The sequence below is a fragment of the Emys orbicularis genome, chromosome 1 (genome assembly GCF_028017835.1).
Source record: "Emys orbicularis isolate rEmyOrb1 chromosome 1, rEmyOrb1.hap1, whole genome shotgun sequence".
In the NCBI taxonomy this organism is placed as follows: Eukaryota; Metazoa; Chordata; order Testudines; family Emydidae; genus Emys; species Emys orbicularis.
The window spans coordinates 308,263,381-308,291,045 of NC_088683.1; the positions used below are offsets into that span (position 1 = coordinate 308,263,381).

Sequence of the window (27,665 nt, forward strand, 5' to 3'; positions counted from 1 at the left end):
TTTCAAAAGAAAAAAATTTGAATTTTTTTTTCTCTTTTACTTGCAAATAGAGCAAATTTAATACATGACCCATTGAGACACAGGAAATGTGGAAGTCCATGGTGACACTTTTACAGAGTCCCTTTCAAAACAGGACAACACTTTGCCTTCTTTCTGGAAGGAATTTTCCATTAATATTTCAATGGCATTTAGCTCCTAATAAAGTACCATTTTAGAAGGAAATAATAGAAAACAGGCTTATCATTTCATACCGAAATTATAAATCTGACATGCAAGACAGAGGCAATCATTTTCTACATCTTCACATACCTTCCAGTACAACTTTCAGTACTGTCAACTCTTCTGACTTCATCTCTCAACAACTCTCATGGTGATTTATTTGACGCTCCAGATCCTGGAATCATGTGATTGTAAGAAAATCATAAACAAATGTAAGTTTCTAGCCTTCATGGTTGTGAAGAAAAGCTTGAAAATATGACTCAGAAACCAGAAGGCAAATAAAAAGAATCAATTTTTTTATTTATTTATCACAATTTCATGATTTTGGGGCAGGCTGACTCACGATTTTTGACTGCTTGGGGTCAGCAATATTGAACTCTGACAATGAGACTGTACAATACAGATGATGATGATATTTTTGATCTATCAGGCATGGCAACAAAGATGAAGGTGCCCTGCCAAAACTGGTGCGATAACCATAGGAATAGCTTTTTCTGTCATTCGTCAGTACTTGGTATGAGACTTGCAGAAATTAATCAACTTTGGGGCAAAAGGTGAGTGAACTTAGGCTGCCAACTTGCACCTGGTCTATAAGATTATGACAGGACTTGGTTTGGTTTGTTCCATATGAGGCTGCAGGGGTTTTTGGAATAACCTCCTCTGTCTTGAAGAGGCAGTAGTTGGCCTTCCACCACCTGTTAATATCAGGTACAAATCTTAGCTAGAAGCAGGAAAAAAGTATCCAGATTTCCTGTTAGTTAAAGAGAAAGTTAAAAGGCAAAGCAGCAAACCCCAGAAATAATAACACTTAAAGGACTTTCCTATTTTCTAGAGAAAGTTTGCCAAGCAATTTTTGTAACTGCTGAAGTTTTGGCAACCACTATTTGCGAATCAGTTTAACCATGTCTATAAATATGAAAGTAATGCACACATGTAAGTAGTTGTGCATCCTTTCAGAAGAAAAATGTTGGTACCAATGCATTCTGTGTGACTTTGGATGCTAAATTCTTATTCTGTGTAAGCTCTCTGGGACAGGGACTGTCTTTTTTCTCTGTGTTTATCCACCATCTAGCACAATAGGGTCCTGGTCCATGCAGAGGCTCCCAGGAACTACTGCAATAAAAATAGTCCATCAATAATAAACTGTTCATACAAAAATCTATGTTTGTGCAGACATAATTTTCCACTTAAAAGATAGGAAATGGCAAGGTTCCACATGGATCATGAAAAACTATCATTTACTATATGTTTATACAACGTCTACCACAGTGGGTCCCTGACCTGGCTGGCCTCTAGGCACTATTGCAATATCAATGTTAAATAGTAATAAGAATGATCATTTACATTATTTTCATGACCCCTGTGACGCAATATATTTCTATTGCTTTGCTTCTTCCTACAAACTGTATGAGATAAAGTAGCATTTTTTTCAGGTGAAAGCTGATTAGATCTATTTCTATCACAGCTTGTTCTGATTGGTACAGGTTACTAATTTTGTTGATAAGTAATGTCTGATGGTTTCTAATGTGGACAATCTGCTAGTGTCTGTGTTGAGGCTACAAACACACTTTGCTTTGATATTCCAGACATTTAATGCCCACTTTTTAAATTCATGTAGCATTCTAATCCACATAGCACTGTCTCTTTCCATTGCATACTAAAGTCCAAATCCTGAGGACACTTATGTGGCTAAAAGCAGCTTCAAAGTTATGGTAGGGGGCCAAAGCAATGGAGGCCCCTGCACAGAGGGACTTGGCAGAGCTTCCGGGGTGCACTCCAGACCAGTGAGGGGCTGTGTCACCCTTGCCCTGCAACCTGGAGCGCCTCACAATGCTTTGCTAAGATGCAGATCTGTTCCTACTCCCCTTCCTTGCCAAAAAGAATTGTCATTTGAGAGGTGATTGCCCATCAGCTTTGATGACACCTGCTAGAGGCATCAACTTGTCCTTTGTCTTTGAGAAACTAGTTTATCCAGACTTGTCTGGTTAGCACATTTCAGACCTAATTTTCGCATACGTTTATAACTTTACATATAATGTTACTACACACATTTCATCATGCTATTATTGACGAGTAAGATATTAGTTTTCAAATGATACCTCACAAGGCATATTTTGTACAAAGATTATTACAATAGTGTGTAGGGTGTGAATACAGGGGTGCATTCGATCACAGCACTGTCTCTTTCCATTGCACACTAAAGCTAAAGTCCAAATCCTGAGCACAGTTCAGGAGCTTCAAAGTTACGGGTCTTCTGCACTAGGGGGCCAAAGCAACAGAAGTCCCTGCACAGGGTCTCTTGGCATAGCTTGCATGCTGCGGAGAAGATCACTATGATGGGACTCCATAGTTTGTGCAGAGGAAACAATGTGGGAATGTCAAGGGTGGCCAGTGGGTCCTGCACAACATGAATCCATTTGGCCACAGAGCTTAGGAGCTACAGCAGGTCAGCTCTTCTACTCACTCCATATACTCTAGTAGCGGTCACATCCCAGCTTCATTACTGGACAAGTGAAAGAGAAGTTACAGTGCTAGCTGGCGGGAGGGTAACCAGATATCCTGATTTTATAGGGACACTCCCGATATTTGGGGCTTTATCTTATATAGATGCCTATTAGCCCCCACCCCCTGTCCCGATTTTTCACACTTGCTATCAGGTTACACTAGCTGGGGGAGTGAGGATTCTTTCTCTTCCAACCCCTCACATAGTTTCCTCATGCAAACTCTTTTCCTTAACCTTTGCTTGCCTGGTCAGGAATTGGGCCTGAGTCATCAAAGGAAAAAATAATGAAACTTCTTCAGTGAATTGTTTTTATTTACCACAATGAGATTTTGGTTTTGTAGATGTTGTATGTGCAGTTTCTCTATTGGAGGGGTAAGAAACAACAAGGACAATAGATTATAGGGGTCACTTCTTCCACCTTTACTCATGTTGAGATATATCTGACTATGCAAAAAGTCCCACTGATGAGGCTGCTCATGGAGTAAGGTGAGAAAGGGTAGCAGAATCGGCCCATTATAATTAATAATTCTTAGCAGAAAACATGTTATTGCTTGTGGGGAGGGAAGTGGGAAATTTTTTATTATTTGAGTGTTAATTGGTAGTAAGTGAAGGTTCGCTATATTATGCCAGCAGATGTTGCTTTATGACTACATTAATGTTAATGATTTCCTCCTGCTGCACGTGAAAATTATTTAACCTATTTCTAGCTCATTGTATAGCTTGCCTCCTGTTATTTGAGCTCCAGTTGTTTTTCTGAGTGTCACCCAAGTGGGGTGGGTATTTTGTATAGATGTTCTATAGGTAATTTAGTAGGAGTTGCAATTACTACATTCCATTTATAAAATATTCCTTTTGCAACCTCTAGTTACATAGGGCAAGATCCTCAAAGGTAAATGAAAGATGAAATCAATGGAAGTTAGGAGCGTATATACTTTTGGGGATCTGGGCCATAGGCGTCAATGGTTAAACTTAATAAGTTAAAGAGCGAAGGAAATGACTAAGAACGGCAGCTTTTCTGGCTGCAAAGCCTTCTTCAGGATTAGATAATATGTCCAAAATTGCTTGTGCAACTGCTGATAATGGTAACTGGGGCCCAAATGTTTATTCTCTTATTGTTGAAATCTCTCTATTTTTCCTGCATGCCATTAAAAAAGCACCACCATGGGATTCAAGAAAGAATTTCCAAGCAGTCTGAAGCATGGGCTGAACAGGTGTTAAAACTGCGTTCATTGGAGCAAGGTATACTTTGGCCTCATCAAACCAATGCAAGTATTAAAAAGGCAGTCAGGGGGTAAACCAATGACAGCTGAAGAGTTTGGAGTCATCTCACATTAGCTCCACCCCATAATTTGATTTTTGTTGTTATTCTATATTCATTTTTACTGTGTTATTATTCATGTATCTGGCACTGCAAACGTACACGATACCATATAGCAGTAGGCAATTGTTATCTGCCCCAAAGGACCTATAATCTTATTATTAATGATTAATGTATATTGTACTAGCACCTAGCAGCCTCAGTTAAGGATCAGGGCCAACTGTACATACGTTGCATTGCTGGATCACCTGCACCGTGATTGGATTAGTAGGAAAGATGTAGGTGGTTCCAGTCCTACTCTCTCATCCAGGCAAACCATGTGCTACATTCAGTGCAGAAATTGCAATGAGAAGGGCAACAGATGTAGATGGAATGGTTTCTCTGCCTTTCCAGAGTTACTTCTGTAAGGGCAACTGCATGCCCCTGTAAGTTGTAGTTGGGTACAGGTTTTTTTTATGGAAGCCTACATTTGCCATGTCTTTAGGCATTTGTAGCATTTTATAGGGGCAGCAATGCCATCTGCTGCTCTACTACACACTGTTGGCACTGCCGGGATTGTCTGTGACCACTTATTAGAGATTTCCCTGCTTATATGGCACTTGAGGTCTTCTAAATATCTGGCCCACACAGGTATAGTGAAAAACAGATGGGGAAATTCTGGAAGTCTGTCAGATACTATGATATTGATGGTGTTACAAGAACGTTACAAAACAGAATGGAATATTACAGAATGGGATGTGCCCATTGCAGCATGAATGAGTCTCAGAATAAGAGGCTGTTCAGTAATTTGTTGAAGGATAAGAGAGTGGGCATTTGGCCTGTGCAGTATAAATAAGCTATTCGAGGAGTATGAGACAGCATTGAGAGAAACATGGAGTCGGGGAAGGACAAGGTGATAAATGAGGCAACGAGGAATCAGATCCTACATAGGTCAGATCCTAAGGCAGAGGTTGAAGGAGATGAAAACAGAGAAAGAGGGACCCTCCTCCACATATACCCCATAATATGGAGTGCCCCAGACATTGGAAGTGATTATGGCCATGAAATGTACCAGCATCTTGTGAACTATGGCAGAAACACCATGTTTTTCAGTATTGGCATAATACAACAGTGTTTCAAAAGGCACTGGTGAGCATGTATCACTCTCCATACTTTAATAACAATACCGGTAAGAAATTCATATACCTCCATTTTGGTGATTTATTTCAACAAGGAGATGGACACAGAACAAAAACCAAAGCATCACGTGAGACTAGGGGGATACGTTCATATTCTCATGTAAGTTAAAGAGAACTGAAATCACGGTCAATTCATTTCAGTGTAGGTGGAGCTGGTAGTGTCATCTATAGATCAGATTGCCTAACAATTTCCATCATAACTCCCTGTGTTCAGTTGCTTAAAACTTTGCCAAAAACTTTAATCATTTGGGCTGAGATTTACCAGGCCTGATGTCTGCCTCAGGCTGATATTTTTTCCCCATATCAACTCCCATATCAACAGGAGGAGGGATAGCTCAGTGGTTTGAGCATTGGCCTGCTAAACCCAGGGTTGTGAGTTCAATCATTGAGGGGGCCACTTAGGAATCTGGGGCAATATCAGTACTTGGTCCTGCTAGTGAAGGCAGGGGGCTGGACTCAATAACCTTTCCAGTTCTAGGAGATAGGATATCTCCATTATTTATTTTTTTTTAAATAGCTCAGCCATTTCCAAGCATGATGTTAGAGAACAATATGTTGTTTTGACCCTGCTAAAAAATTCTCAGCTGTTCCATTGAGATGCTCTAGCACAGGGGTCGGCAACGTTTGGCACACGGCTCGCCAAGGTAAGCACCCTAGCGGGCCGGGCCAGTTTATTTACCTGCTGACGTGGCAGGTTCGGCCGATCGCGGCCCCCACTGGCCGCGGTTTGCCGTCCCGGGCCAATGGGGGCGGCGGGAAGGGGCGCGGGCGAGGGATGTGCTGGCCGCGGCTTCCCGCCGCCCCCATTGGCCCGGGACAGCGAACCGCGGCCAGTGGGGGCCGCGATCGGCCGAACCTGCCGCGTCAGCAGGTAAATAAACTGGCCCGGCCTGCTAGGGTGCTTACCCTGGCGAGCCGTGTGCCAAACGTTGCCGACCCCTGCTCTAGCATCTCCATACCCTGGAGCAGGGATTTATAATTTGGTGGGGGGTTTCCCTAGTGTCAGAGATGTAATTTTTATTAGGTGTGTGGAAATCTGCCCAAGGTATAAGCCTTTGAAACTCTCATTTAGCACATGCTCAGTAGAGGTTTATTCAAGTTTGGTCTCGACATTTTCTGAAGATTCCGTCTGTACAGAGGATGCTCCAGCCCCACACAGCTCCCACATACTGACTAGATTTGGCATGTACCATCCCCACAGAGCTACCAAGCATGCTCCATCCTGGAGCTGCAGGCACTGAGCAGGATTGCCCCTGCAATTGTTCCTCTGGGAGGCTGAATGCTCAAGCTGTGGTACCAATCACTGCAACTGAGAATAGGGAGGCTGTTTCTCTGGTATTCTAACTGCTCCCTCTGCACAGCAGGCATGCCAGGCACTCCATGTGGCCTGACTCAAATGTAGAGGGGTGAAGAGCAGAGTGGTGAGGTGACAGAACAGGAATAGGGGATGGAAGATGAGTAGATAGCATCAAAGGGGACAGAAGCTGGAGGGAGAGAATGAGGATAGGCACAGGGGGGGTGATGCGGGGGACAGGCCATGGGGACAGAGCAGCTGCAGGGTCTATATCTACTGGAGAACACTCCCTTCCAGAACTTGGAATTGAACCCAATTGATTCCTGAGTCTGAACATTCCTCTGCGGTTAGCAAATAGCTGTGAAACCCATTGGTAAACTGTCATCTCTTTCCTCTATAATGCTATTTCACATAAAGGACAACAGCCTACTGCTGCTACCAGCTACCCTGTTACCTGAAGTGGTAGAGGTCTGGCTGTGGTTCTAAAGGGTCTAAACCTATGTGGGTGTCAATATGATGGTATAGCTGTGTTTTCATTTTGCTTTTCCCAAAACGTAGGAAATTACATTTAAAAAAACCAAACCAAACCCTACTTTAAAAGAATGTTAAGGTTGCAAAGTCAAACTCAAAAATCAGGAGATACTAGAATTAAGAGTGCCTGTTCATCTAAATAACAGGAGTCTCTTTTTTGGGAGGTTTCCATCATGTGTTGTCATTTAATTGTGCTATTTCAGTACTTTCATAGGTTTGTAATGTTTGTCTTCATGTTTCTTTGCTTCACACTAGTAGAAGTAGCACTGTTTACAGTATGTTGTCTAGTAAATCCTAGTGAGACTAAATTTTAAGGCCTCTTTAGCTCAGTCAGCTTTATAGCTTGGATAAAACTAGATTGTTAGATTTTAGTAAACCTGGTCCTTATTATTTCTGGAACTGGTTTGATAATGAATTAAATTAGTACTGTGTGGCCATCACATGTTGTTTGATAAGTGTTCCATTTTAATTAAGAAGTAGCTAATGGATAATTAATAGAGAGGATTACACACTGAGCTAATTTGATGATTTTAAAATTTAGAATGTACAGGCTCACATAAATCACTATTAGGGGTTTCTTAATAAGCTGAAACCTCAATTTTCTCAATGTCAATCAAAATTGGAACTGATGACATTCCTCATCAACCCACTGATACCTGTTCCTCCGACCCTGGTTGCTTCTTAGGCAGGATCCCTGTATTCAGAATGTGGGCCAAATTCAGACCTGCTGTAAGTGGTTGTGCTTCAGTGAGGTTCAGGCGGGTCTCAGTTAGACCCTGTATGTGCATTGCCTGCCTTGATCTCTGAGAATCTCAGCTACTTCCTTCTGTTCACAATTTTCACAGTTCTGGCCAGAGGACCCCATTTAACTAACAGAGAACAGCATTCAAGTGTCAGGCACCTTGTGCAGCCTCTGTGCAGTCCAGACAGAACTGCAACCCCTATCTCAGGATGTGCAGGGGCTGCTCCATCTCTAGTCTCTTGGGGGCACCCAGTGCTCTAAAGGGGCTGCAGCGGAGCAGGCAGAAGGTGAGACAAGTCACCACTCAAGATGTGCTGAGGGCATAGGAAGATATTAAACATAAATCTAGTATCTATTTTCCCCAGTCATGATTAAAATAAAGATCAGTGACTGAAGGAAATATTAACCAAGGCCAACTTGCTAGGAAGTAAAAGTCATTCCCACCTGAAGACTGAAGAGATAGAAAGTCTAAGGAGTTTAATTTTCATGACCTATTTATATACACCTGATAGCACAGCAGTGAATTTGTTGCCATGAGTACAAGATCTGGGATGTAAAAGCACAAACACTGAAATCTCTGAAAGACGGGTCACGCCATAGTAGACATCAAACATTTTTCTTCAGCTTGTGAACACAGTATATTTCACACCACAGAGGATAAACAGAAGTAGCATGTAGCACTTATCTATCATAGTGATTTGCATTTTTGAAGCACTTTACAAATGTGAACTAAATAATCTTCACAACACTTCTGATGAGTAAGTATTATTAAACCCATTGCATAGGTGAGGAAACAGGCACAGAAGTGTGATGCCAAAGGTAACTGGTCAGAGAAGCAAACGGTTTCATTTGCCTAGGGCAGACCTCTTTTCCCGACTCCCCATGACACGCCGGGCTTCAAGACATTGCAGTCATCGGCTTTGTCTTCACTACCCGCCGATCCGGCGGGTAGCAATCGGTTTTTCGGGGATCGACTTACCGCGTCTAGTGAAGACGCGGTAAAATCGATCCCTGATCGCTCTGCCGTCGACTCCGGAAATCCACCTCGGCAGGAGGCGGCAGCGGAGTCGGCGGCAGCGCGGCAGCGGTCGACTTTCCCGCGTCCTCACCGCTAGGTAAGCCGACCTAAAATACGCAACTTCAGCTACGGTATTCACGTAGCTGAAGTTGCGTATCTTAGGTCGGAACCCCGCTGCAGTGTAGACCTAGCCATCGTTCCAGCCTCTAGCCAGAACTCTTCATACACACCGGGGGCGTACAGCAGCGGGCAAGAATCGGGGAGTTCTCGGTTTTTCAAGGAAACATTCCAGGACACCGTTAAGATGCAGATTGAAAGCATAGTGCGTCTGAATTGGTCTGGAACTTGTTTCCTCAGGCCAGCGAGCCCCTACTCCTTCTGGCACTGGGACGCTCTTAGTGGCACAAGGAGCCACTTTCCTGGCAGGTGGGCATCTCTTGTTCATTCTAGGAGTCGCTTGGGCAGCAACGGGCAGAGGTTGCCTGGAGGAAGGACCCCGTAGCCAAAAGGGGAAGGGAAGGCCAACGACGAAGGTGGGATTCGAACCCACGTGTGCAGAGCACAATGGATTAGCAGTCCATCGCCTTAACCTCTCGGCCACCTCGTCAGCTGAAAGGCTGGGCCTGGACACCGGCTCTCCTTTGATTGGCTGCCGCTGGCCGCCCGACGCAGGATGAGATGCCTTAGGCAGGGTAGACTGCCAGCGTGCCGGTGGTGTAGAGGCATCATGCAGGATTCCCATTCCTACGAGCGGGGTTCGAGTCCCGGCTGGTGCAAACCTGCTGGACCCACGGCCGTGTAAGGTCCTTCTCTTGCTTTGGTGTGTTGTGGTCAAAGACCCCCACGCAGTTATTTTAGTTCAAAGACTCAAGCCTGAGGCCAGTTTATTGACATACATACCAGTGCACTGGGGTGTAGTCCGGAGACTGACACCCCGAGCAGCAGCTCGCAGGGTGCTTTATTTCGTCAAACTGCAAGCAAAGTACAAACAATAGTCATGAGTTAAGAAATTAGGGTTGGGGTTAGTCCCTCCCCGAAACCGCAAGTTAAGAAAGTAGGGTCGGGGTCAGTCCCCCCCCCCACACCTTCCTTATTAATTTTCCGAGAAGTGGTTTTCCCCAGGGGTGGTATTTGGCACCAGTTTGGGTACATTTCAAAACACGTTATTTTCCGGGGTCTTTTGGTTAAAGATTGGGGGGGGGGGGGTTCCATGGGACGCCTAAAGAGGATCTATGATTGGCTATTTTTGCAGATAGCTGGAGTCACGGAGTGGGTCACAGATGACCCAAAGGAGAAGCTGCATGAGTCAGTTTGCATTTAGCTAAAGTTACCTATTGCTTCACACAAGCGGTTATTATATTTCATCAGTCATGAACATATTTCATTAATAATGCTGCGGGGGCTTTTTATTCTCCCATTCCCTCCTCTGGACATGACCCTTGACCAAGTTTGGCAGAAAACTGTGCAGTTTAGTCTAGTTCAGGCCCTGCCCTGGGCCCTGCTTTGTGTAAGGGTAGTTAGCATAACAGATCTTTGTTGGAGGGTTTATTTTGGGGCCTTCAGATTCACAGCTCTGGCTATCAAAAAGAAGGCCCCCCCCTCTATTTCCCCACAGGTGCCTCGAAGCGTCCTCGGGAGAGGGAGAAAAGGCCCAGAGCAATAACTCTGTAATCTGACCTCCCAACCCCCATAAAAAAGAAGGGAAGGCTCAAGACCAAGGTTCCCTTCTAAGCGGCCTGTCGGAGGAGCGGTCCTAGGGTTTTACCATTCAGCCAAGCAGGACGTCGAGGTACCTGCCGTCCTTTGGCAGCCAAAGACAGGCACCCAAGCCAGCTGGAGAAGAAGTGTCAGTCAAAGCCTGTGCGCTTGCCAGTAGCGCTGAGGCCTGTTGTGAGATTCCTCTTCTTTCGAGCCTGACGGGAGACCCGGCTGGCCCGTCTGAGAGGCACTGTGGCATTGTCCCGCTTGGGAGAGCTGTGAGAGCTGGGGTCACCTCTTGCCCAGGCCCTTCCACAGAAGTACAAGGAGCTGGCTTTCCCTTCTCTTCCTAGGTGAAAGAGCTTTGCCTTAACAGGCGTCTCACCTAGCTTCACTTCCCAGAGACTTCAAGCCTTCCTTGCTTGAAGGGCTCAGCTTGCAAGCGCTCTGGCGCCTTGTGGCTGTCTAGTGATGGATGCCAAAGATGGCTTCTCTCCTCCAAAGTTCCAGGACCTTCTTTCAAGGGGCAGGATGACCTTCTGCTCTTCTTCCCTTCCTCTGCGCTTCCCAAGCCCCTGCTGATTTCTATGGAAATGAGGCTTCCCTTGCTTTTGCTCCCCCCTTACTCCATTTCTTTGGAGAGAGGGAGCTAGCGGCCTCCCCTCCTGTTTGGGGGAAAGCCTGCTTCTCCCTTGCTTTGCTCCCAGACTGTAAAGCAGAAGATCAGGGAGTCTTCCTAATTCCTCAGCTAGTCTTAAGACCTCCATTTCACCAGGATATTCATCACCAGTGTGGAGAGGCTTCCAGAAAAGGCCTTGCTCAATACCCTTTCAGACTACAGTACTATCTGATACAATCAGTTGAGTCAATTCTTTATGACTTGAAGTTCACCCCCACCCCCGTCTTTCTAGACCAGCCAGCCTTGGCAATGTAAAGTAAAACCCAGACCAAGCTTCTCTCTCCTGCTGGGTGGAGACGCCGTGCTCTCTTCTCCTCTTCTGCTTGTTAGCTTGAGAGCTTTCTCTACCTCCTACGTCAATGACCCTTGATTCTCTCTGCCTGACGAGCGGGCTGCTCAGAGAAGCAAACGGTTTCCTTTGCCTAGGGCAGACCTCTTTTCCTGACTCCCCATGACACGCCGGGCTTCAAGACATTGCAGTCATCGTTCCAGCCTCTAGCCAGAACTCTTCATACACACCGGGGGCGTACAGCAGCGGGCAAGAATCGGGGAGTTCTCGGTTTTTCAAGGAAACATTCCGGGACACCGTTAAGATGCAGATTGAAAGCATAGTGCGTCTGAATTGGTCTGGAACTTGTTTCCTCAGGCCAGCGAGCCCCTACTCCTTCTGGCACTGGGACGCTCTTAGTGGCACAAGGATCCACTTTCCTGGCAGGTGGGCTTCTCTTGTTCATTCTAGGAGTCGCTTGGGCGGCAACGGGCAGAGGTTGCCCGGAGGAAGGACCCCGTAGCCAAAAGGGGAAGGGAAGGCCAACGACGAAGGTGGGATTCGAACCCACGCGTGCAGAGCACAATGGATTAGCAGTCCATCGCCTTAACCTCTCGGCCACCTCGTCAGCTGAAAGACTGGGCCTGGACACCGGCTCTCCTTTGATTGGCCGACGCTGGCTGCCCGACGCAGGATGAGACGCCTTAGGCAGGGTAGGCTGCCAGCGTGCCAGTGGTGTAGAGGCATCATGCAGGATTCCCATTCCTGCGAGCCGGGTTCGAGTCCCGGCTGGTGCAAACCTGCTGGGCCCACGGCCGTGTAAGGTCCTTCTCTTGCTTTGGTGCCTCGGAGCGTTCTCGGGAGAGGGAGAAAAGGCCCAGAGCAATAACTCTGTAATCTGACCCACCAACCCCCATAAAAAAGAAGGGAAGGCTCAAGACCAAGGTTCCCTTCTATGCGGCCTGTCGGAGGAGCGGCCCTAGGGTTTTACCATTCAGCTAAGCAGGACGTCGAGGTACCTGCCGTCCTTTGGCAGCCAAAGACAGGCACCCAAGCCAGCTGGAGAAGAAGTGTCAGTCAAAGCCTGTGCGCTTGCCAGTAGCGCTGAGGCCTGTTGTGAGATTCCTCTTCTTTCGAGCCTGACGGGAGACCCGGCTGGCCCGTCTGAGAGGCACTGTGGCATTGTCCCGCTTGGGAGAGCTGTGAGAGCTGGGGTCACCTCTTGCCCAGGCCCTTCCACAGAAGTACAAGGAGCTGGCTTTCCCTTCTCTTCCTAGGTGAAAGAGCTTTGCCTTAACAGGCGTCTCACCTAGCTTCACTTCCCAGAGACTTCAAGCCTTCCTTGCTTGAAGGGCTCAGCTTGCAAGCGCTCTGGCGCCTTGTGGCTGTCTAGTGATGGATGCCAAAGATGGCTTCTCTCCTCCAAAGTTCCAGGACCTTCTTTCAAGGGGCAGGATGACCTTCTGCTCTTCTTCCCTTCCTCTGCGCTTCCCAAGCCCCTGCTGATTTCTATGGAAATGAGGCTTCCCTTGCTTTTGCTCCCCCCTTACTCCATTTCTTTGGAGAGAGGGAGCTAGCGGCCTCCCCTCCTGTTTGGGGGAAAGCCTGCTTCTCCCTTGCTTTGCTCCCAGACTGTAAAGCAGAAGATCAGGGAGTCTTCCTAATTCCTCAGCTAGTCTTAAGACCTCCATTTCACCAGGATATTCATCACCAGTGTGGAGAGGCTTCCAGAAAAGACCTTGCTCAATACCCTTTCAGACTACAGTACTATCTGATACAATCATTTGAGTCAATTCTTTATGACTTGAAGTTCACCCCCACCCCCGTCTTTCTAGACCAGCCAGCCTTGGCAATGTAAAGTAAAACCCAGACCAAGCTTCTCTCTCCTGCTGGGTGGAGACGCCGTGCTCTCTTCTCCTCTTCTGCTGGTTAGCTTGAGAGCTTTCTCTACCTCCTACGTCAATGACCCTTGATTCTCTCTGCCTGACGAGCGGGCTGCTCAGAGAAGCAAACGGTTTCCTTTGCCTAGGGCAGACCTCTTTTCCCGACTCCCCATGACACGCCGGGCTTCAAGACATTGCAGTCATCGTTCCAGCCTCTAGCCAGAACTCTTCATACACACCGGGGGCGTACAGCAGCGGGCAAGAATCGGGGAGTTCTCGGTTTTTCAAGGAAACATTCCGGGACACCGTTAAGATGCTGATTGAAAGCATAGTGCGTCTGAATTGGTCTGGAACTTGTTTCCTCAGGCCAGCGAGCCCCTACTCCTTCTGGCACTGGGACGCTCTTAGTGGCACAAGGATCCACTTTCCTGGCAGGTGGGCTTCTCTTGTTCATTCTAGGAGTCGCTTGGGCGGCAACGGGCAGAGGTTGCCCGGAGGAAGGACCCCGTAGCCAAAAGGGGAAGGGAAAGCCAACGACGAAGGTGGGATTCGAACCCACGCGTGCAGAGCACAATGGATTAGCAGTCCATCGCCTTAACCTCTCGGCCACCTCGTCAGCTGAAAGGTTGGGCCTGGACACCGGCTCTCCTTTGATTGGCCGACGCTGGCCGCCCGACGCAGGATGAGACGCCTTAGGCAGGGTAGGTTGCCAGCGCGCCGGTGGTGTAGAGACATCATGCAGGGTTCCCATTCCTGCGAGCCGCGTTCGAGTCCCGGCTGGCGCAAACCTGCTGGGCCCACGGCCGTGTAAGGTCCTTCTCTTGCTTTGGTGCCTCGGAGCGTCCTCGGGAGAGGGAGAAAAGGCCCAGAGCAATAACTCTGTAATCTGACCCACCAACCCCCATAAAAAAGAAGGGAAGGCTCAAGACCAAGGTTCCCTTCTATGCGGCCTGTCGGAGGAGCGGTCCTAGGGTTTTACCATTCAGCCAAGCAGGACGTCGAGGTACCTGCCGTCCTTTGGCAGCCAAAGACAGGCACCCAAGCCAGCTGGAGAAGAAGTGTCAGTCAAAGCCTGTGCGCTTGCCAGTAGCGCTGAGGCCTGTTGTGAGATTCCTCTTCTTTCGAGCCTGACGGGAGACCCGGCTGGCCCGTCTGAGAGGCACTGTGGCATTGTCCCGCTTGGGAGAGCTGTGAGAGCTGGGGTCACCTCTTGCCCAGGCCCTTCCACAGAAGTACAAGGAGCTGGCTTTCCCTTCTCTTCCTAGGTGAAAGAGCTTTGCCTTAACAGGCGTCTCACCTAGCTTCACTTCCCAGAGACTTCAAGCCTTCCTTGCTTGAAGGGCTCAGCTTGCAAGCGCTCTGGCGCCTTGTGGCTGTCTAGTGATGGATGCCAAAGATGGCTTCTCTCCTCCAAAGTTCCAGGACCTTCTTTCAAGGGGCAGGATGACCTTCTGCTCTTCTTCCCTTCCTCTGCGCTTCCCAAGCCCCTGCTGATTTCTATGGAAATGAGGCTTCCCTTGCTTTTGCTCCCCCCTTACTCCATTTCTTTGGAGAGAGGGAGCTAGCGGCCTCCCCTCCTGTTTGGGGGAAAGCCTGCTTCTCCCTTGCTTTGCTCCCAGACTGTAAAGCAGAAGATCAGGGAGTCTTCCTAATTCCTCAGCTAGTCTTAAGACCTCCATTTCACCAGGATATTCATCACCAGTGTGGAGAGGCTTCCAGAAAAGACCTTGCTCAATACCCTTTCAGACTACAGTACTATCTGATACAATCATTTGAGTCAATTCTTTATGACTTGAAGTTCACCCCCACCCCCGTCTTTCTAGACCAGCCAGCCTTGGCAATGTAAAGTAAAACCCAGACCAAGCTTCTCTCTCCTGCTGGGTGGAGACGCCGTGCTCTCTTCTCCTCTTCTGCTGGTTAGCTTGAGAGCTTTCTCTACCTCCTACGTCAATGACCCTTGATTCTCTCTGCCTGACGAGCGGGCTGCTCAGAGAAGCAAACGGTTTCCTTTGCCTAGGGCAGACCTCTTTTCCCGACTCCCCATGACACGCCGGGCTTCAAGACATTGCAGTCATCGTTCCAGCCTCTAGCCAGAACTCTTCATACACACCGGGGGCGTACAGCAGCGGGCAAGAATCGGGGAGTTCTCGGTTTTTCAAGGAAACATTCCGGGACACCGTTAAGATGCTGATTGAAAGCATAGTGCGTCTGAATTGGTCTGGAACTTGTTTCCTCAGGCCAGCGAGCCCCTACTCCTTCTGGCACTGGGACGCTCTTAGTGGCACAAGGATCCACTTTCCTGGCAGGTGGGCTTCTCTTGTTCATTCTAGGAGTCGCTTGGGCGGCAACGGGCAGAGGTTGCCCGGAGGAAGGACCCCGTAGCCAAAAGGGGAAGGGAAAGCCAACGACGAAGGTGGGATTCGAACCCACGCGTGCAGAGCACAATGGATTAGCAGTCCATCGCCTTAACCTCTCGGCCACCTCGTCAGCTGAAAGGTTGGGCCTGGACACCGGCTCTCCTTTGATTGGCCGACGCTGGCCGCCCGACGCAGGATGAGACGCCTTAGGCAGGGTAGGTTGCCAGCGCGCCGGTGGTGTAGAGACATCATGCAGGGTTCCCATTCCTGCGAGCCGCGTTCGAGTCCCGGCTGGCGCAAACCTGCTGGGCCCACGGCCGTGTAAGGTCCTTCTCTTGCTTTGGTGCCTCGGAGCGTCCTCGGGAGAGGGAGAAAAGGCCCAGAGCAATAACTCTGTAATCTGACCCACCAACCCCCATAAAAAAGAAGGGAAGGCTCAAGACCAAGGTTCCCTTCTATGCGGCCTGTCGGAGGAGCGGTCCTAGGGTTTTACCATTCAGCCAAGCAGGACGTCGAGGTACCTGCCGTCCTTTGGCAGCCAAAGACAGGCACCCAAGCCAGCTGGAGAAGAAGTGTCAGTCAAAGCCTGTGCGCTTGCCAGTAGCGCTGAGGCCTGTTGTGAGATTCCTCTTCTTTCGAGCCTGACGGGAGACCCGGCTGGCCCGTCTGAGAGGCACTGTGGCATTGTCCCGCTTGGGAGAGCTGTGAGAGCTGGGGTCACCTCTTGCCCAGGCCCTTCCACAGAAGTACAAGGAGCTGGCTTTCCCTTCTCTTCCTAGGTGAAAGAGCTTTGCCTTAACAGGCGTCTCACCTAGCTTCACTTCCCAGAGACTTCAAGCCTTCCTTGCTTGAAGGGCTCAGCTTGCAAGCGCTCTGGCGCCTTGTGGCTGTCTAGTGATGGATGCCAAAGATGGCTTCTCTCCTCCAAAGTTCCAGGACCTTCTTTCAAGGGGCAGGATGACCTTCTGCTCTTCTTCCCTTCCTCTGCGCTTCCCAAGCCCCTGCTGATTTCTATGGAAATGAGGCTTCCCTTGCTTTTGCTCCCCCCTTACTCCATTTCTTTGGAGAGAGGGAGCTAGCGGCCTCCCCTCCTGTTTGGGGGAAAGCCTGCTTCTCCCTTGCTTTGCTCCCAGACTGTAAAGCAGAAGATCAGGGAGTCTTCCTAATTCCTCAGCTAGTCTTAAGACCTCCATTTCACCAGGATATTCATCACCAGTGTGGAGAGGCTTCCAGAAAAGACCTTGCTCAATACCCTTTCAGACTACAGTACTATCTGATACAATCAGTTGAGTCAATTCTTTATGACTTGAAGTTCACCCCCACCCCCGTCTTTCTAGACCAGCCAGCCTTGGCAATGTAAAGTAAAACCCAGACCAAGCTTCTCTCTCCTGCTGGGTGGAGACGCCGTGCTCTCTTCTCCTCTTCTGCTTGTTAGCTTGAGAGCTTTCTCTACCTCCTACGTCAATGACCCTTGATTCTCTCTGCCTGACGAGCGGGCTGCTCAGAGAAGCAAACGGTTTCCTTTGCCTAGGGCAGACCTCTTTTCCCGACTCCCCATGACACGCCGGGCTTCAAGACATTGCAGTCATCGTTCCAGCCTCTAGCCAGAACTCTTCATACACACCGGGGGCGTACAGCAGCGGGCAAGAATCGGGGAGTTCTCGGTTTTTCAAGGAAACATTCCGGGACACCGTTAAGATGCAGATTGAAAGCATAGTGCGTCTGAATTGGTCTGGAACTTGTTTCCTCAGGCCAGCGAGCCACTACTCCTTCTGGCACTGGGACGCTCTTAGTGGCACAAGGATCCACTTTCCTGGCTGGTGGGCTTCTCTTGTTCATTCTAGGAGTCGCTTGGGCGGCCACAGGCAGAGGTTGCCCTGAGGAAGGACCCTGTAGCCAAAAGGGGAAGGGAAGGCCAACGACAAAGGTGGGATTCAAACTCACGTGTGCAGAACACAATGGATTAGCAGTCCATCGCCTTAACCTCTCGGCCACCTCATCAGCTGAAAGGCTGGGCCTGGACACCGGCTCTCCTTTGATTGGCCGACGCTGGCTGCCCGACGCAGGATGAGACGCCTTAGGCAGGGTAAGTTGCCAGCGCACCGGTGGTGTAGAGGCATCATGCAGGATTCCCATTCCTACGAGCCGGGTTCGAGTCCCGGCTGGTGCAAACCTGCTGGGCCCACGGCCGTGTAAGGTTCTTCTCTTGCTTTGGTGCCTCGCAGCATCCTCGGGAGAGGGAGAAAAGGCCCAGAGTAATAACTCTGTAATCTGACCCCCCAACTCCCTTAAAAAAGAAGGGAAGGCTCAAGACCAAGGTTCCAGTTCAAACAGCTCTTCACTTACAAATGAGGTTTTTTTTTTAACATATCTGCACTTAAAGTAAAACCTATATAACTCTGTCGTTGGGTTTCTCGCTTTTCTGCCACCTGGAGAGCTTTTGGGTTCAGGATTCCAGGTTCTTGCGGTTTTCTAGTGGGATTAGCTCATTTAAAAAAGAACACATCAATTGTGCTGCAAATTAATCTTTAATTAACAGTGCTAGTGTAAAGTGAAAGGTCCTGGGAAGTTCTCTGTTGTAATTGACATAGATGGAGTGAGACCTGGGTGTATTAGTTGATGACTATGAGCTGCCAATGTGATAAAGCTGTGAAAAACGCTAATTGACTCTTTGGATGCATCAGCCATGGTACTTCTAGTAGAGATGGGGAAGTGTTATTAGCACACCTCATCTGGAATACTGGGAGCAATTCTGATCTGCCATGTTCAACAAAGATGATTTGAAATTGGAACAGGTTAGAGAAGGGCTGGAAGGATGATCAGAGAAATGGAGAAACTGTCTTACAAGAGGAGACAGAAGGATCTTGGCTTGTTTAGCCTAAAAAAATGAAGGCTGGGGCGGGGGTATGATTGCTCTCTATAAATACTTCAGTGGGATAAATATGTGGGAGAGAGAGGAGCTCAGAGTTTTACGAGGAGTGCTCCAGGTGAAGGAGGAGTGATGACTTGACCCTTGGGGCATGTTTGTTGTCAGTAATGTGTGTGTTTGTGGTGTGCTTGCTGCTTGACTGAAATAGACGGTGTGGTCTGTTTGTTTGGGGGACCGTGTGCTGAGCCTGGTGGCCTGTTAGGCAAGGCTGAGAGCTTCTGAAGGAGACTCTGATCGCTAAGTCCTTTAGCGCCCATCATCCCCTAAGTGGGAGGTGGGGCTTTAAAGCAGGCACCCCTAAGCGATCAGAGGAGCTAGCGAACAGGGATGGCTAACAGGGGAGTTTTGCGAGGGAGTTTGTAGAGGGGTGTTCGAGGGGGGAGCTAGAGCCACTCAACAGTGCTTGAACGTAAAAGCCAAAAACACCCACTGATACAAACAAAACATCAACAAAGGACCGAGCTGCAGGAGTAAAAAGAGGATGCAGGCAGACGTCCAGCAACAGAGTGGGGGCTATCCAGTTTATTGGACCCAATGCAGCATGTATGATTGCCTGGCCTATGGGCAGGTGGCATATGTATGCATTTGGGGCAAGGAGCTCCTGGCCCTCAGAGACCGTGTATGGGCTTTGGAGACCAGAGTGGCTACACTGGAGGAGCTAAGGGAGACAGAGAAGTACATAGATGAGACTTTCCGGGACACTCCCAGTCCGACAGCCTCTGTGCTGTTCAGGAGAACGAAAGCCTCAGGGAAGGAGAACATCCACCGGGAGCAAAAGGAAATGATCACATAGTTGGGACCCTCCTTCCAGACAATGTTGTGGTATCCTCTCGTTCTGAGGATACCTCTCTGGGGGAGGGAACTCCAGTTATTAGGAAGAGACAGGTAATAGTTATGGGGGATTCAATTATTAGAAACATAGATAGCTTGATTTGCGATGACAGGGAGAACCGCATGGTGACTTTCCTGCCTGGTGCGAAGGTTATGGATCTCTCAAGACATCTAGATAGACTTATGTGCAGTGCTGGGGAGGAGCTGGTGGTCATGGTACATGTAGGTACCAATGACATAGGGAAGGATAGGAGAGAGGTCCTGGAGGCCAAATTTAGGCTGCTAGGTAAGAGATTGAAGTCCAGGACCTCCATGGTAGCATTCTCTGAAATGCTTCCAGTTCCACGCGCAGGGCCAGTTAGACAGGCAGAACTGCAAGGTCTCAATGCATGGATGAGACGATGGTGTAGGGAGGAGGGGTTTAGATTTATTAGGAACTGGGGAAACTTTTGGGAAAGGGGGAACCTATACAGGAAGGATCCACTTCACCTAAACCATCACAACCATAGGTGCTGACTCCTTGGGTGCTTTGGAGCTAGAGTGCCCCTGGAAACAAAATAATGTGTGCTCAGCTACCAATCAGATATATTGCTTGCACAGTTCCTATCAGCTGTTTGCTGCGCTGAAGCCAATCAGCTGTTCCCCATCTGGCCAATCAGCTCTTTGGTGCAAAGCCACCTATCAGCTGTTTGCACGCAGCCAGGATCTGTTTCCCAGCATATGTGGCTGCTGCATCTCCCAACCCGGCTCCCATGGCAAGCAGGTGATTCCTTTTCCAGGGCAGAGGGAGCTCAGTTGGTGGGGGGTGGGCAAGCAGGGGCACAGGCAGCTTCTCAGTTGGTCACAGGGGGCTGGGCCTGGGGGGAAACAGGGCAGGCAGGCAGCTTCTGGACTGGCTGCAGGGGGCTGGGGCTCGGGGGAGACAATCTGTGTGGGTGGCTTCTCTGCTGACTGCAGAGGGATGGGACTGGAGGGGAGAGGGTGGGTGGGCAGCCCCCCCAAACTGGCAGAGCCCCCCCAAACTGGCAGACCCCCCCCAAACATACACATCTCACCCTTAAGTCAGGAAGGGGCAGAAGGGAGCAAGTGGCAGGTGGGAGGCACTCAGGGGACAGGGCCTAGGGGGAGGTGGCAGAATGGGTGCAGGACCTTGGGAGCAGAGTGCGGCAGGGCCTCAGGGGAGGGGGTGGAGCTGGGATGGGGCACCCATCGGCAAAATCAAAAATCAGCACCTATGATCACAATGAGAAGAGTACAAAGTTGGAGCTTCTGAAAAATGCACTAGCTGTTGCTTTGACTGGACATCCTTGAGCAATCAGAGCTATCTTGGAGTCACGGCACACCTGACTGATGTTACATGGACACTGCAGTCGTTTGCATGAACAGTAAAGCATTCTGAAGAGAGACTTTATGCTGAAACATGTGTAGAGCATTTCTTGGATGTTGCGAAAGAATGGAATATTCAAGAAAAGGTAACAACATTTAGTACTAACTGTGCAATCAAAACTGCGATTAATCTTGATTAATTTTTTTAATCATGATTAATTTGTTTTGAGATAATTGCTGAGTTAACTGCAATTAATTTACAGCCCTAATTTATACACTGCCATCCCAATTCACTTGTGTCCTTTTCAGAGCAGAAGGAATTCTTTGATCTCCCCGGTAACTCTTTCTGATCAGTTAGCATGCCATGAACACAGACAAAATAGGCTACAAATATCTTGCTGTACCTCCCCCAATTAACCAGTTCTGGAGCTGATGCAAAGCCCATTGAAGTATGTATAAGTCTTTCCACTGACTTTGGTCCGGTGTGGATCAAGCCTTAAATCCTGGGGTAGCATAAATAATGATGATTCATTCACACCAGTTTGTACAGATGTGAATGAAGGCAGGAAAATATGATATAGAAAAATTAAGAAAAGAAAAACATAAACCACAAACTTTACTCCTAGCAGTAATTACTAATTCAGAAGAATTGGATTTTTCTCTTTGGATTAGTACTTATTACTGGATTGTTCTGATCTTCACTAACTTTGGCTCCAGTAAGTTACTGAGCTGTTAAGCTTTTCTACCAAGGTCTGCTTTAGTATATTGCACCCCCTTGGTTTTCCAGGAGTTGAGGAGGATCACCAGTTCAACAATCACCTTTCTTAAAGCTTCCTGCAACCAGTAAGCAAACTTCAATCCCCTTCTATCAGAGGACAAACTCCCTGCAAGAAACTGATTTTCCTGCTCTCCTCTGTAGAATACTTGAATTAGAAAGTAAACAGAATGCTCTCCAGGAAGTTGCCATAGTGACTAGTGATGATTTAGTGTTGTCTCAGATTAAATAGAAGTGGGAGGGGGAGGGGAGAATTACAGTGAGAAGTTGTATGCCGAGATTTATCATCTTTGCATAACTCAAAAATAGCTGAATGGGTTTACCTCGAACTTTCCAAAAGAATCACAATTACCTTAGGGGTAAGGCCAAGTTTAGTATTTTCACCTGAGAAGAAATTAACTTTAGTGTTTATGATTTAGGAACACTCGAATTAGAAAAAACTTTATTCTACTTTTAAAGATGCAGCAAATAAGAAACAGGAAGAAATCATTAAAAATGGAAAGATGTGAAAGTGCGAATAGCTGCTTTGGATAATGTCATTATCTTTAATGCCTGGATACTCGCTGCAGTCTATTTTCTTATTAACAGGATTTGGTGATATCCTAGCTCTTTTAATTTGTAGTAAAAAAAACAATAAAAACCAAAACCCCACCAACCTCAACGTTAGTTTTGGAAAATTACTCCAGGCCTCATACCGGATAAGAGGAAGGTGTTTTGTTAATGTCAGTATCAATTCAGCAGTGAACCTAATTTGAATTTCTGGGATGGAACAAATCCTGTTCTCTAAAAACAAAGTACTGGAAAAAGAATTCATTTGAACTGCTTCTAAGATCATACGTGAGGAGGAAGACAGAAGGACTTGATTCAGGAAGAAGCTTGAGAATGAGCTACTTGTTATAAGGAAAAAGAGGTATCTTCTATTTAAAAAAATCCACATATGGATCTGGAAAAAACCAGATATTCTTCAGAGATTGTAGTGGGAACAATGGAGATTAAGTTGTGAGAATACAGTACAGTATTGGGAAACTTTTGATGGGAAACACTTGAGCTCCTGCTGAAGTCTAACAGGCCTGGGGAGCAGATGCTTTTCACCTACATCAATTGTGCTGTTGCTCTGGATGGGCTTGGATACTGTGTCTATGTCATAATGGGGTTGACACATTTCCTTCTTGTTACATGCCTCGGTTTGAAAACCGTGGTCCTATCTCGGGCCATGTTGAAAATCAGTTTTGAGGAGGGAGAGGCTGAGGCAGCTTCTGGCATTGGGCCTCAGCATTGGATGCCCTATAGTTATAAACCAACTGCGTGTTTGGAGAAGATAAAGAGAAAAGAAACAGGACATCGCTAGACTTATTATCTTTTAAACAGAGGTGAGCAGATGCACCTACTACTACTGAAGAATATTATTCAACTTGATTTTAGATAGTTTTGCTCATGCAAACTGTGCCCCCAAACTGCTTACCGGATTGTTTAATCCAGAGCTAAATGAAAATGATAACTGAGATTAAGAGAAATTAAAAGGCCTCTGCAAGGGAGAAAAGATGGTTCACCACGTGACATTACTCTGGTCAATCTCTTTTTTGGTCATTTCTCGTTTCTCTGGTCAATCTCTTCTCTGTCAATCTCTTTTCAAATCTCATTTTACATGGGACTGATTTATCACTGTGTTACTCCAGTTTTACCCTGATTTCCATGGAGTTACTGATTGGAAATCAGGGTAAAAAAGATTGACAATCAATGACACAGAGAGAATAGCAGTGAATTTGTCTTGGAGGCTTAGTATATATAGTAGATTAATAGATTCTTAGATTCCAAGGCCAGAATGGACCATTGTGATAATCTAAGATGCCCTCCTGTATAACACAGGCCATAGAATTTCCCCCAAATAATTCCTAGAGCAGATCTTTTAGAAAAATATCTGATCTTGAATTAAAAATTGTCAGAGAAGGAGAATCCACCCTGAACTTTAGTAATGTGTTTATGCTACACTATAGATAATTAGCCATGAATCAATGACCCCTATCTTTGCTCTCTGATATCGAGATCACTGCATTCTTACTAAATGATCAGTTAGACAAAAAGCAGAGACTCAACTCTTAGCTGAGGCACACAAGAAGTTAAGTAAGAACATCGAGGAGTGTACAAAGTTAAGAAAATTAAATAATATATAGAAAAGACATGAATTAGTAATAGATTCCAGCACTTATTAGAAAAAAGAGGGTGCAGCCTCAGAAGTCAAAGAAACTCCAGTCATTTATGAGGTAATTGTGGATAGTCTTAGTGAAGGAGAAACCAATGGGGGGGAAAAAAGGAGATAACAGAGATTATGTGAACAAAGCTAAATTATTAGGATCTTTTGATTCCTAGACAGCATCATGAGCAGTGGACTATATTGCTTCAGTTAACAACAATGTAAAGCCTAGTAGAATTATGTCAGAATTAGCTGAGGTAAAGTTTTTAAAGCCTACAATAACACCTCTCCCTAAAAAGTGGTTTAACTCACTCTCCCCAGACATAAGTCAAAATGATGAAAAGTTGTGCTGGGAATTTTCTTGGCAATACCCAGACATGACTAGTCCCACAGCCCAGGTTTGACCAGGGTGACACGCTCTGGGCTCTTTCTCAAAAATTAAGACCAGTTTGGAGAAGGTAATTTTGCTGATCTCAATTCCCACTGGAAGCAGCGGTATGGACCACTGAAAAGCTAAAAATGAGCATATTTTCTTTTTCTTGATTGCAAAGAGAACTCAGTTGGTATGTGTGACTTTTAGAAACTTCCTGGAAAGGGACACAACCAGGGCCAACATTTTCAAACTTGGATGCTTAACATTAGGTTCCTAAATCCACATGCAGGCACCAAAATAGAAATGGGACAGGTTTTCAGAAGTGCCGAGCAGCCCTAGCTCCTACTGACTTTGGTGGCATTTGTGAGAGTAGAACAATTCTGAAAATGAGGCCATTTATATATCTGATGCCTAAATATGGAGTTAAGCACCTAATTCTAGGCTCTCACTTTTGAAAATCTTGGCCAGAATTCATTGCGAAATCTGTGTCAATACAGAGCTCCACTTGTGAAATGGAAGGTAAACTGATGAGGTGGATGGGCCTTAAGCCAGACTGAGTGAGTCCTTCTCCATATGTGACTTACAAACATACACAAAGATATGTTCCCTGCTCCAAATGGCTTATAAGATAAGACAAAAAGTTCATCAGGAGGAGGTGCCAAGGTTTTGGAGACTAGAAGAAGGTAGGGAGTATCCCTGGAAGAAGTGGGTTTCACAGAGGAATTTGAAGGAATCAAGAGAGGCTGTCTGGCAACACATGAGACAACCTGCTAGAACAGTGGTCTCCAAACTTTTTTGATCGCGCACCCCATCAGTAAAAATTTTTTGAGCACGCACCCCCTGCCGCACCGGCTCTACCATTTTTGCCAAAGCGCCCCCCCCCCCCAAAAAAGCCGCTCGGACTCCCGCCTGACAAAGCAAAGGAAAAAAAAAAAAGCGCTCCTCCTACACACCAGCTGAATAGACCAAATTGGATGCAGTAAGTGACAGGAAGCCAGCTGGTGGATACAAGGAGGGTTGCGAGAGGAAGGTGACATGAGCAGCAAAATTTGGTCCAAGTGAAGGAGGAAAAGTAAAAGGAGGAGCGAATTGTCTCAAGTTTCTGTGCTTAAGTTGTGGTCAAGCAGTGGGAGTAGTAAGGAAACATGGGTTTTGGTTATGAGAAAAAGAAAGAAGCAATAGGACTTATTAGCAAGAAACAAGATCTGGGGAGAGGGGAAGCTAAAGAGTCAAATATAATACCGAAACTGTAAGTCTGGGGGACAGGAAGACCGGTAGAACTGCCAGTGGATCCAAACAAAGGAACAGAATGAAGAGGGATCAGAAGGAAACATAAGGAATTCTTTTTTAGAATGACTATTTTTGAGATGGTGGCAGAACATGCAAGAGGATCATCTATGAAAAACCAGAGGCCGGTGCTGTGGTTCAGTGCCGTGTTTTTTGTTCTGTTTTTTGTCATTTTATGTGTGCATGTTGCACCATTCTGTGCTCTACATCTTCAGAGATTTATACATTTTTTGATTCAGTCTCACCTCCTGCATAATACAGGCCACAGAAATTCACCCAGTAATTTCTGCACCAAGGACTGAATTTTCAAAGGTATTTAGGTGCATAAAAATGCAGACAGGTGCTTTTGAAAATCCCACTAAGCAAGTTAGGTGCCTGACTCCCACTGATATCAATAGGAGTCAGACATCTAACCTGCTAAGGTACTTTTGAAAATTGGGCCTAAACCTATAACATTTGATAACTCATTTGCTTGTGAATAGACTGGGGATGAAATAGCATAAGGAGCTAGAGTCCTGTCTTTTAGCCCCTTAACTATGCTCAGGATGAAGCTGTATTGTGCACAAAAAAGCTGGTAGATATAGTAGTATTAGTTTTGCCAGTGTCTGAAAAATTGTTTTCAGCCAACACAACCATTCTGACAGAGGCTGAGCAACGAACAGACTTTGAGAATTCACTTATTCCTTGTCAATTGAGTTCAGTTCTGTCTTTGAACTTCGTAACTAATCCTGTTTATTTGTATTCCATATTCCAGCAGTCCTGCCTGAGCCTCTCCACAGACCCCTTTCTATCTACTCCTTGCTAAGGAAAACTGTCTACTATATAATTACTGAAGAAAATCTTTTCACACAGACTTCTTCACTTCACTAAGTCAGCCCACGTTTACTTTTGATCTGATGAATCACCAGATGCAACGGGCAGAACCAGATATGGATTACATTCCCCCACGGGTCAAGCTAAGTGATGAAACATTTGTCTTTGTAGATGGCAAATGGGTGAGTGAGACTTATAATCAGCCACCTTTTGCTTCCCAACAGAAACATTACAACAAGAAGATGCAGAATGATTGGACTCTCTGGGAGGAGAACAAAGCACTCTGGGAAGAGAACAAGGCCCTCCGGATTGAAAACAAGGCCCTCCGGGAGGAGAACAAAACTCTCCAGTGCCTCCGGACACAGAACAAAGCCATCCAGGTTATTTATGATGAGACCCTCCAGCAGGTTCTCCAGAAGGAGAACAAGCCCTTCCCAATCTTCCGAGATAGGAACATAGGCTTCCAGGTCAGCCAAGAGAACAAGGCCCTTCAGGTTGTTCGGGAAAAGAATATGGCTTTACAGGTACTCCGGGAGGAGACCCAAGCTGTCCCAGTCTTCCAGAAGGAGACCCAAGCTGTCCCAGTCTTCCAGAAGGAGACCAAAGCCACCCCAATCGAGGAGGAGAGCAAGGATGATGTCCCTGCCTTCCAGGAGGACAGCAAAGCCAACCCAATCCAAGATGAGAGCAAGGCTGGCTCAGCCCTCCAGAAAAAGAGTAATTCTGTCCAGGACATCTGGGAAGAAAGCAAAGCTGTCCCAGTTCAGGAGGAGAACAAGGCTTCCCCAGGCATCCAGGAGGAAAATGTGGCTCTCCAGGCTGTCCAGAAGCTAAACCAAACCCTCCAGACCCTGCTAAAAGAGAACCAGATTCTTCTGGAAGAGAAAAAGGCAATCCAGGTTCTTCAGGAAGAGAACAAAGTCTTCTGGGAAGAGAACAATAAGATGAAGCTGCAGCTAACTGTAGTGAAAGGCACAGTGTCAGAGATTATGGCCCGGATGGAAATACTGCAAAAAGAGCTCAATGCCCTTTCTCTTGTGCAGTGTAATGAGATGAGGAAGCCAGACAGGTGCTGGTAAATGAGTATCAGCAAGGAGAAATGTGCAGCTTGGCGCTAAAGACCTGCTAGATCACATTTGATGAAAAAGCTCTCTCCTTGTTTCTAATAAAGTCCTGGTGGAGATTCAGAAAAAGCAGATGGGGGAATATTGCTTTATTCTGAGACTTGCAAGTATTGCTTTATCTTTATCTTCTTGTTTCCTCCTCTGATAACATGCATATTGGTGTGTGTCATGAAGTTGCTGGGTCAGCCATATTTCCTAGCCTCACATAAGCAAAAATTTCATCTGCTAGGGATTGATAGATTTTAACTCTTAGGAGATCATGGGATTACCAACCAAGTGATTTTTTAAAAACTGTAATTCTAAGGATAAATAATAAGGCCTAAACGTG

The 27,665-nt window shown here is 46.8% G+C and overlaps 1 protein-coding gene and 6 non-coding genes across 7 annotated transcripts; 2 read left to right on the forward strand and 5 right to left on the reverse strand.

The window, feature by feature from the left end:
- Positions 1-9,328: 9,328 nt before the first annotated feature.
- TRNAS-GCU (transfer RNA serine (anticodon GCU)) lies at positions 9,329-9,410 on the reverse strand. The gene has a single exon. It is a non-coding gene; the product is annotated as a tRNA-Ser (tRNA).
- A 2,584-nt stretch (positions 9,411-11,994) lies between these two features.
- TRNAS-GCU (transfer RNA serine (anticodon GCU)) lies at positions 11,995-12,076 on the reverse strand. Its single transcript has one exon. It is a non-coding gene; the product is annotated as a tRNA-Ser (tRNA).
- Positions 12,077-13,865: 1,789 nt separating this feature from the next.
- On the reverse strand, positions 13,866-13,947 carry TRNAS-GCU (transfer RNA serine (anticodon GCU)). The gene has a single exon. It is a non-coding gene; the product is annotated as a tRNA-Ser (tRNA).
- Positions 13,948-15,736: 1,789 nt separating this feature from the next.
- On the reverse strand, positions 15,737-15,818 carry TRNAS-GCU (transfer RNA serine (anticodon GCU)). Its single transcript has one exon. It is a non-coding gene; the product is annotated as a tRNA-Ser (tRNA).
- A 1,789-nt stretch (positions 15,819-17,607) lies between these two features.
- On the reverse strand, positions 17,608-17,689 carry TRNAS-GCU (transfer RNA serine (anticodon GCU)). Its single transcript has one exon. It is a non-coding gene; the product is annotated as a tRNA-Ser (tRNA).
- A 98-nt stretch (positions 17,690-17,787) lies between these two features.
- TRNAG-CCC (transfer RNA glycine (anticodon CCC)) lies at positions 17,788-17,858 on the forward strand. Its single transcript has one exon. It is a non-coding gene; the product is annotated as a tRNA-Gly (tRNA).
- An 8,438-nt stretch (positions 17,859-26,296) lies between these two features.
- CBY2 (chibby family member 2) lies at positions 26,297-27,292 on the forward strand. The gene has a single exon (XM_065401422.1). The coding sequence runs from the start codon at positions 26,297-26,299 to the stop codon at positions 27,290-27,292; it is 996 nt and encodes a 331-aa protein (XP_065257494.1).
- Positions 27,293-27,665: the final 373 nt, after the last annotated feature.

Bases quoted from the DNA above. Each gene is read 5' to 3' on its own strand.
- CBY2 (XM_065401422.1), top strand. From the start codon at position 26,297: ATGAATCACCAGATGCAACGGGCAGAACCAGATATGGATTACATTCCC.